At 32.7% G+C, this 10,778-nt stretch overlaps 1 protein-coding gene across 1 annotated transcript in view; it reads left to right on the top strand.

The window, feature by feature from the left end:
* Positions 1-7,076: 7,076 nt before the first annotated feature.
* LOC133335419 (uncharacterized) overlaps positions 7,077-10,778 on the top strand; it is a 51,741-nt gene continuing 48,039 nt past the window's right edge. The window contains exon 1 of the mRNA XM_061543690.1: positions 7,077-7,483. Within this exon, the coding sequence (XP_061399674.1) occupies positions 7,191-7,483 (293 nt within the window). The 5' untranslated portion in view covers positions 7,077-7,190. The remainder of the gene's footprint in view (positions 7,484-10,778) is intronic.

Here is a 10,778-nt window from a genome sequence, read left to right as displayed (position 1 = left end):
AGAAATAAAGGCAAAATTCAACATTTCTTCAAATTTGGAGCTGCTTTATCTTCATTATAGCTGTTACTTTTCCTTCCTGTCATGTATCAATTTCAAAAAGATGTAATCCTAAACAGTATTGTAAACAAATGTCAATATTTTCTTCCTACACTCAGACAAACAATAGTTTTGAAAGAAAAAACTGGTTCATAAATGCAGAAACTCTCGTCTGTCAGGGGTAAATTTTAATTCAAATTAAGAACTTTTTAATGCAAATTAAGGCTGTCGTCTGTCTATGGTATTAGACTATTATTTTCAAATTATCAAAAAATTGGGTTAGACTGATGTATGGGTGCTATTTCAAAATGTAATTGATATTTGTCGGCACAAATATTTATCATATTTATCATACCAACTTGCCGAAAATGTGGATCGATATATCCCATATGTTAGCATAAGTAAAGGGAAAAACTTCGTATGTCACTATTTAATACCCATCCCAACCACATTCTCTCACATAGAGGAAACTTTCCATAATCTGTATGATTAAGGTTTTTTTACAAGAAATCTCCTTTTGGAGATTAAAATTTGGACTAGAGGGACTAGTTTGAAAACTTACTAGTTTGGAATTTACGAATTCAATTTGTGACTCTGTTCTCCTGTCGCCCTTCTTCTAATTAACTGCACTGACTGTTAATAAATAAAATAACTAATTACACAGTTACATTGCGGTCTATTTAAATTATTTCACACTAAACCTTTTTTACAATTTCTTTTTCCCCAGTCAGCATTTTACTATGGCGTTCCACGAAAATACCTCCACCAACAATAACAAAATAATTTCATTAATTTAAAAATTTCATGTTCTATTGTTGTTTATTATATTCTAAGTTACTTTCTCCTTCATTCTAATATTTCATGACCGCTACACTGTCACAATTCATAAACGTTGCAACAATGGTCTCAAATGGCAGCCGCTATTAAGGATACCTTGTTTTATTTTTAATGTACCTGAATTCCTTTAATTTGTAATAAAGGAAAGCTAAATTTTTCATACTAAAGGGGAGAACTGAAAAAACCCCTGCAGAACACATTGGCACACCTTGCTTTAACCGCCGAAGAAGGTAAAGAAGTGGAGAGGGTAGTTTTTTCTTGGTTGGTTGGGTACCCATTATCATTAACGAATATTTGTCTTAATTAAATTTGTAGTAATTTGCCTTTTACGCTGATGTGGCAAATGGCATATCTTAAGCCTGCCACCAGGCATTACTTTGCAAAAGGGTTTTGTCTTCGGGGGGAGATTGGGAAAGTGAATTTTATTGCCTAAACATTTACACATTCAGAGTAGCTTTACTCTTTGGGGCTATACGAAGATTTTAAAAACTATCAAAAGGAAAGATACGAAATTCTAGTGATAGTGCTTAATCATGGCTGCTTCTTCTTGTTCGTTTCCATCAACACATCACTTCAGATAAGAGGATAAATGAAATAATTGTTAACATCGTTAGCAAATTAACATCACTCAATTTAAGCACACAAACAAATTTTGAAGAAGCTTAGAATTATTTCGGTTAATTAAATTTGAATTTCAATGGCCTAGAAGAGAAATGTTAAGTGAAAGATTAGGTTGAAGATTAGGTTGAATATTCAATTTGCAGTCATGTTGAAACAACAGGTGCATATTTTTTACAAAAAATAAATAAATAAAATTAAAATTTAATTTATTTAAAGAATTGTGTTATAATATAAAATAGAAAAATATTAATTTTGACCAGAAGTTCATTGCCAAATTTTAATTTAATGTGTCCGATACACACGAGCTGAGCAGGATTTTGACAATTATATTACAGGAACACACACAAAAATGTCTTCCTTCCAAATACATTTTTTCATAATTTTTGTTTATATATCTCAATAATAATACATAATATATTACAAAAATATTTTGAGTCCTTATAATTTTCTCTCAAAATAACGGAAATTTTTTTATTATACATATATTTTTCTTGTCCTTTAAGAGGAGTTGACATTCAGTGTTATTAATTTTTTGGAGCATGATGATTCAGATAATATTGTAGTAAATTTATTATATGAAAAATTATTATTATTATTTCTTTATTAACATTGTGGAGATTTTCATGGCGCAAGATTCTTAAGTATTATGAAATCACTATGACCACAAATCCGATACAAAGGAGGCTTAATGTTTTGGCTCTGTTTAAACATTAACTATGAAAAGATTAAGAACATTTTCTTCCTCTCTCTCTCTCGCTCTCTCTCTTTTGCTGTAAATGCTTTCTTTAATAGAAACCAAAAAGCTTATTTTTCAATTTTTTTTTGTTAACAGATTTTCACCTCACTCACAAATGTTGGGTGATTGATGATGCCAAGAATCATGGTAACCAATCTTTATGTATACGACGGGTCATTCCCTTGGCCAGAATTCTGCAAACAAATAAAAAAGACTTATAACCTTGCAATTCATTTATCACTTAAGTTGTAATAATAACAATGTTTCAATACAAGCAGCGTACACCATCTAGGCAGACAATAACAATAAGAACAACAACATTAACTGCCAGAACTTAAAGAACACTTTTGTTATTGTTATTCTTTTTGCCTTTGATGGCAACTTCAATTGTTGTTTGTTTTAATCCTAAATAAATGTTTGCTCGAGGACAACTTGTTATTGTCCTGCCAATGTCTCTCTGTCCGTCTGGTAGACAACAAAGTTTCATTTAATACCAGCATAAATATGACCATTGAGATGGCCATAGACCAGTTAGACCAACCACAACAATCAAGTCATTGACGTTTGGTGTGTTAGATGCCATGGTTTCGGTTGTACACGACACGACAGGGATATTCAATCATTATGACAAATTGGCCTTTTCTATACCACATATCAGTGCAAAGAAATAAAAAAAAAACAAAAATAAGCCACCACTTGAGACTGAAGGTTGTAACAATTCTTGTTAAGGTGTTAGTAGTGATGTATCGTATATTTTATGATTTGCCAGAAGATGTTCTGGCAATTAAATAATTTCCCATTCTAATTAATTGGTAAACGAAAAGCCACAAAATTACTTAAACTAATTGTCGTTCAAACTGCAAGGCAATGTATTTGCATGACCAAATAAAACGACTCAAACTGAAAAAAGTGACCAAAGGCCATTTAACAATTTCATAAAATTAGAATGTTATGCATTAACGACCTGTAGAACCATTTCTCCGCTCAAAGAACTGGCTGAGCTGGTTAGCCACAATAACAGTCGTTCGCCAATTCGTTCAGCCATAATAAATAATGTTTATTAATTCATGACTAGCAAACATTAATTGGACTTGAACGAATTCAGCAGCAGCAGCAACAACAACAACAGTAGCAGTGATAGCAGCAGCAAAATATGTATGTCGTCCTTAAACGATAATCAAATACGCGTATTGCATATCGAAAGAGAATCAATAGATTGAAAATGGCACAAAAATAGACTTGCAAATGAGCCGTTTATTTAAAAACAAAATATTTATCGAAGAGCTTTCTGTTTACCCTTTCTATTTGGAAATGAATTTATTTATTTAGGAACAGCAAATGATTGTGTTGTGTTGTAAAGTTGCTTGAAATATAGACATATGAAATTTTATGACAAATTAAAGACAGTTTCTCTTTTAAATGTCAATCAATTGTGGTTATAGTTATTTTTAAATAAATTATATATTTAGGTTACAATGTTCTGAGATTAAAGCTAAAGCTGGTTTGTATACTGATAACACTGTGTCTATAACTAAAACTAAACCGATAACACTTGGACACAAAATCGATCTCATGGTCTGGGGTGAGAAATTCCTTATGGGGATAAAAGCGACTCTAATGTTTATGAAGAAAATATTTTATATCTTTGTTTGCAACTATTGCAGATTATTATACCCTCATAATTGAATTTAGTTACTGTTTTTAATGCAGCAAATATATGTAATAAAAACAGTAGTCATTCTATTTCATTATTAGATTCTCAGCGTTGACCGCACATTAGAGAAAAGTTAACATTGTCGCATTTTATCCAGTGATTTCACATACGTGCACGTTGAGAGAGATAAGAGACATCATATATCTGCACTTTTAACTTTCATGCACAGAAATAATTGCACGTGTAATTTTTTATCCAAACTTAGTTCAAGTTCGAAGATGGAGAATATCGGTCCACTCCTTCTGGTAACTTCTCCACAAAATGATTAAAACTGAGCTATAAATAATTGAATAATATCATGCAAACGGATTATCCGATTTAAACCAAACTTTCCACAACCTATTATCTTTACCAAGCCTAGATCGAGTCCGATGTTGGGTCCCGTCGGTCGTCTTCTTCTCGTACCTCTCCCACAAATCGACAAAATTTTTAATATTTATAAATCCAATATCAGACGAACGAAATGTCCGACTTGAACTTAATTTTGCACAACCTATTATCTTTACCAAGCGTAGGTCGAGTCCGAATGTGTGAAAAATCGGTTGAATCCTTCTTTTTTTTAATGTTAATGCTTTAATATTTTGTTCTTCATCTATCCCAATTCGTTTAAAGACCATAGTGATTTCAACAGACAGTTACGCTGAGCAAGGATGCATGCACTTCATAGACGGCAATGTGATTAGTTGAATAAGTTACACAATTGCCATTGAATGTATATTTGCAATTGAATTCAAAGTTCCATTTGAAAAAGAAAACAAAAATTTCTGGTGGCCATCCTAATACCATATCCTCATTCCTGTATCTGCCATTGACAATTCAGAAATGCGAATTTTCCTTAATCCATGTTGACCTTTGACAATATAAATTTTTGTGAAAATATTACATAAAATGGTGTAACATATCTTACATCAACATTTTTAAAATAGTCCATTTTCTACAACCTAACCGTACTAAAGTAATTAACAGTAAAAGTTAGATGCGTGACAAGATACTCTGCGTCAAATTTATTAAAAGCTATTTTCTAATTAAACTTAAAAAAAAATGGAACTTTATTTATTTTAAGTTTCTTTACATTTCTCAAAACTGTGTGCATACGCATATACTCACTCGCATACATGTATGTGTGTGCATGAATGTATGAGACATTGATACATGACACGTGCATAATTTGCTCGTTATATGACACACTACATCATATATCAGAGCGACAATGGTGTCGTATACTTAATAATTAATCCCATGTTTTGTAGGAGAACTATCTATCCATCCATCCGTCTGCCTTGATGTCTCCCACATACATTTCGGTATAAAATATTTTCAACTAGATTTTATTTTGGGTCTCTAGACTCTGTATAAGATACTGTCTTGGTTTTGGGTATGATTTTCCGTGTGCGTGTGTAGTTTTGTACATGAATGCGTGTCCGTGACTACAAAGGTGTGTTTAACTATTATGCGTGGTCTTATTTTTGGTTATGACTTCGAGTAAAGTATTTTTCATACTCATAGCCAAAAAGTTAATGAAGTTTAACAGCAACGAGTATAAAAATAGCAATGGAATTCAAATTAAGAAATATTTGGCAATGTGATAAAGATAATGTACTTATATTAAAGTTTAAAGGATAGATTTGTGGGAATGTTTTCCTTAAAAAATATTTATTCAATGATCTGATGAAATATATATGAGGTCAATATAGTGTATGATTTTTCAATTTTTTGAATTACATTCTTACTTTCAATGACTTCTCGATATATTTATTGAACGAAAAAAATTAAAAATGACACGGAGATCTACTTTATGAAAAAGTTTGACAAAGTAAAAATAAAATTATATACTTTATCTAGAAATGTCATAAAAGAATTGAAGTAAAAATCTACCAACCAGTATTTAAACTACTACAATTCCAAACACAACTGCACAAAAATATCGTGGAATGTGTGTTTTTGAATTAATAGGCTCGTGGTTAGACACACTTCATTGCCTAAGAATTTAATAAAGTCAGGTCGTAGGCGTATTGCGTGCATTTGTCATAACATCAATTTCCCAACAACCCAACAAGTACCAACAAAATTTCCACAACACACCATAATGGCAACAAACAACGAATACCAACATTCTGGGTACTGTGCCCTAATAATCCGCAACAATGTCCATGGAGTATTGCAATTACAAATTATAATTAACTACGCCAAGTACAAAACGAAGCTGCTGGAAAGGACAGTGCAAAAGGGTCACACAGTGCAAAAGGGTCACAAAATTGAGAACAATTATTCTTACTTTTTATACAATTTTTTAATATAATTGAAAATGCGGATACACACATTTTCACTTGGAACTTCCGGTCTAAATGAGTACGAAATGATTTAAATATTTTAAGATTTTAGTCCTTCTTATGAAAAAACAAAACACAGACGATGTATCTCTTATCAACAGACGATGTATCTCTTATCAATATTCTTTTTACATTTTTTCTATGATTTTCTTTTACACATTTTAAAATTCTTCATAAAATTGGATTTTAATACAAATTATTTTACAATCACTTAAACAAAAATAATGCAACTATTATTGGAAATTAATTAAGAACTAAAATAATAAATTTTTTCTGCACTCTCTTTGTTCTTTTTTCTTCCCTTTTCTTTCTCTCTTATTGCAATGTGATTGTCTGTGTGTTTATATTGAAATTGCCTGTTACTGCCACAAAATAAAATTTACGAATAAAAAAAACAAATAAAAAACCACTATTATCATTTCAAAACAACAACAACAACGACAAACAATATCATTACCACCATCAAAAATGACAACGTCAACTCTTCAAAACAACAAAACGTTTACATCAAATTCTACACAATACATATTCAAAACTCTGCAACGACCTAAACTGGATTGGTTGGGTCTCTTCCAAATGTCCTCGCTGGCTTGTTCTGTCACATCCATCCACCCACACGCACACATCCATCCATCCATTATTCATGGTCGATGAAATGTCCACACTATTCTGGTTAAAACATCTCTATGACTATGCCTCCTTGCCTGTCGACTTGCCGCTGCCTTTGTTTGGACCACTTTGTGGCGCCTGTTTTTATTTTGTTGCATACATGTATGAACGACGTTTGATTGCATGTAGGCTGTTGCGTGCCGAACTATTGTCGTTGAGACGAAAAGGAGCCCTAAAAATTGGTGGGGTGATTGGAAACGGTAGTGGTGGTAATGTTGGTGGTGGACCAACAACGGCAACTGACGAAATGTCAACATCATCCTCATCTGCAAATCATCAACAGCAACAACACCTGCAATATCAACAACAGCAGCAGCAACAACAACAGCAATTTCAATTGGAACAAAACAATCATAATTTACCCGCCCCTCCTCTGCTCCACGAATCGAATCGTCACTGTGCCCGCTGTAACACCGAACTGGGACGTATAACAAATCGTGGTGCTCCTTGTCGTGTCTGCAAGCTGCGAGTGTGCAAGGCCTGCCGAGAATTTACCACAAGAACCACCGATTGGGTTTGCGTAGTCTGCCACAAACAAATGTAAGCCAAAAAATCAGTGTGTGTGTGTTGTTCTCCCTTCTACTTGTTGTTCGTTCGTCTGTTTTTTCGTTCGTTCCGATGTTTGTTTTTGATTTCGTCCTTTGTTTCGTTACAAAATTTTGATTTGATTGATTAATTTATAATCACTTTGCGTTTTTCCATTCATTCAATGCATGTTTTCAAAGTTTTTGTTTTTATTGTCGTTTTTTGTGTTGTTCTTGAAGTTTTGTTTGATCATTTAATTTGTGTTTTTATTATGATTCATGTACATACAAAGATACACATACATACAAGTATCCATATTCATTTAATAATCTTAAAACTAAGTATATATTTACATAAACAAATTATAATATTTATAAGATACTTTTCAGAAATATTTACACAATATCCTGCAATCAAATTGAAATCTGTGAATACCTAATTTACCACCTGTGTTTTTGTGTATTTATTTCAAAGCTTAATGCAAATAGTTTCTTATTTTTTGAGTTACTGAAATCCAGAACCTTTGCCATTGTTAGGATAGTAAGATTAACTCCTACACTTGTTATTTAATTTTTTAACATGTTATCCAATTAAGAAGTTAATAGTGTGTATACAATAAATTTATACGGACAAATTTCAAAACAAGAAAATCGGTTAGAAAATGTATATCGCCAGTACCTCATAAATATCTAGAACGGGTGTGTATCGTTCAAATTCAGCTCCCGAAGAAAATATTTTGAAATGTCTCCAATTGAATTTTAAGAGCAGTTTTAAAAAGGCATTTACTAGCACAAACTCTAAAACCACAGAAAACCATGAAACAGAAACCCTAACCACATTACAAATGGAAATTTTTGTAATGAGATTTTCTGGACAATCCAATTAATTGTAGAAAATTAATATATTTTTAGAATTTTCCATAATTTACTATTACTTTAAGATATACGCTGACCATTTTCGCCCAAAATAAGTCCAAAAAGATAAAGAACGTGACGGACAAGTTCTTTCATTAAAACCTTTCCACTTCAATTACAGCTAGAAATCATTTCTTAGAATTTTACCCTGATCAAGAATATATATACTTTATGGGGTCGGAAATGAATATTTCGATGAGTTACAAACGGAATGACAAAATTAATATACCCTCCATACTATGGTGGAGGGTATAAACATGAGGTTATATGGGGACGACCCCAAAAAGGGGGCGAATATTAAAAATTTTGGTAGGGAGATTTGTTACCATATACGACTACAAAATACCAAATTGCAGCGAATTCGTTTGAAAAACGCGTCTAAGAATCCCAAAATACGGAAATGGGAACTATCCGAAAAAATAGACCTATATCTACAATTTATTGTGGAGAGATTTGGTACCTATTAAGAACTCAAAATTCGGTGGAAAAATACGACCAAACCATGCGGGCACCAGAAAAAGTGGACCTATATTTATAATTTTTTGTGGAGACATTTAGTGCCTAATAAGAACTCAATGTACCAAATTTAAGCGTATTCGGTTGAAAAGCGCGCTCAAGCTATGCCTAAACGTGGACCGATATATCCCATCTTCGAACTTCACCTACCTGCAGACAAAAGACAACCCTATGCCAAATTTTAGCACCCTACCTGAATTGCTTCAGAAGATAGGCTAGATCATCTTAGAATTTTACCCTGATCTAAAATATATATGCTTTATAGGGTCAGAAATGAATATTTCGATGAGTTAAAAACAGAATGACACAATTAATATACCCTCTATACTATGGTGGAGGGTACATAGGTCTGTAAGTTTAACCCCATTTCAACACGAAACTATAGAAAATCAGGACAGAGGACACCACAAGGAGAGGGAATCCTTACTTGACTTATAGTAAAATTTGATGATTTTTGCCCTTTATGCCATCCTTCTAAAACGACATATTGTGGAAAAAATTGGAACAAACACGGAATAAGATAGGTTTCAACACAGGCTGATTTTCGAGTTTTGGTGTATTCTGACACCTATAGTAAACCTTTATTGCGAACATTTTGAAGAATATTCTGGCATGCTGTAAATGGGCTCCATTATTTTTGGAAGAGGAGAGCGAAATGACCCCTTCAGAGAGTCGACTGAAATAAATATATTCCTCACATTTATATCAATAATATTGCCAATAACAACATTTACCTAAAATTCAAAGATTTCGAGAAATCTTAATCCGGATATTTTCAAATATCTTGAAAATGGGTAATATTGCCACGCCTTTTTAGGTTACCTCCCGATGTAAACGTTCAAAATGCCGATACAGGTGTCTTTTATTTTTAGCCCCTCTGTCATAATTTTTTCGAATTTTCCCATAATTATCAAAAAATTAAAATTCGTCGCACAGGGTAATTATCCTTTCAATAGGGCTTAATGTCAATCCGAAAAAAAAAACAATATACATATATTTTTTAAAAAAGCATAATAGTACCTACGAAATGAAATAATAATAATTCTGCAAAAGAAATTTAGGCTATAACACAAAATAAATGGCAAAGCGCCTTACTACAATATAATACAGGCAACAATCGGATCCTCAGACCGAATACATGAAACAAAAGGAACTACGTCATGTGAATGTCGAATACCGCCATGTGAAACTCAAATACACACTAGTAACTGTGCTAGGAGAAAAGACCGAACAGGGACTAATTATAAAAGGACCGGGCCTGAAATTTATCTACCTTCCAGACCACAATATCATCATGATGGATATGAATGGAAAAGAGCAAAAGGCTCGACCAAGTTTAAATGTTAATCAGAAATGCCAACATCTTCTGATTGACTTTTGATTTTAATGGATCCGAAACGACCGGAGTCTTACTCGGTCAACGTCTGTCACCTCAGCTCACTGTATAAGAGCAAGAGGGCTGCAACAACATAAATAGTTGGTAAATTATTGGACGGGGGACACTTGACCTCAGGCTTCCTATATGATAAGTATACAATGAAATATAAGCATAAATATATGACAAGTCTTACGTCGACAGATCCCAATAGATGGCTATTTTTCCGTTGTTATGATATCGTAACAACAGATCATGCAATGTTAAGAGTTTTTAACAAATTGAATTTTTACAAGTCTTAACGTTGTCTAGGTCTATAAAGTATATGTGTTTTTAATTCTCGTATTTATATACACATTCAACATTTCCAACCTGCCGAATTAGAACAAGGTAGTTTTGGTTGATAGGAAAATAAATGCAGATGGACCATCCACCTTTCAGACTTTGTATAGGACTTTCTCTATCACTACAATTTTGAATGTCTTCTAAAATTTTATATTTTTTA

The sequence above is a fragment of the Musca vetustissima genome, unplaced genomic scaffold (genome assembly GCF_032173495.1).
Source record: "Musca vetustissima isolate MV318-11 ecotype Yass unplaced genomic scaffold, APGP_CSIRO_Mvet_v1 utg7762, whole genome shotgun sequence".
NCBI classification, from domain to species: domain Eukaryota; kingdom Metazoa; phylum Arthropoda; class Insecta; order Diptera; family Muscidae; genus Musca; species Musca vetustissima.
The sequence above is the reverse complement of the archived record's forward strand: the minus strand, read 5'-3'. Positions and strand labels throughout refer to the sequence as shown.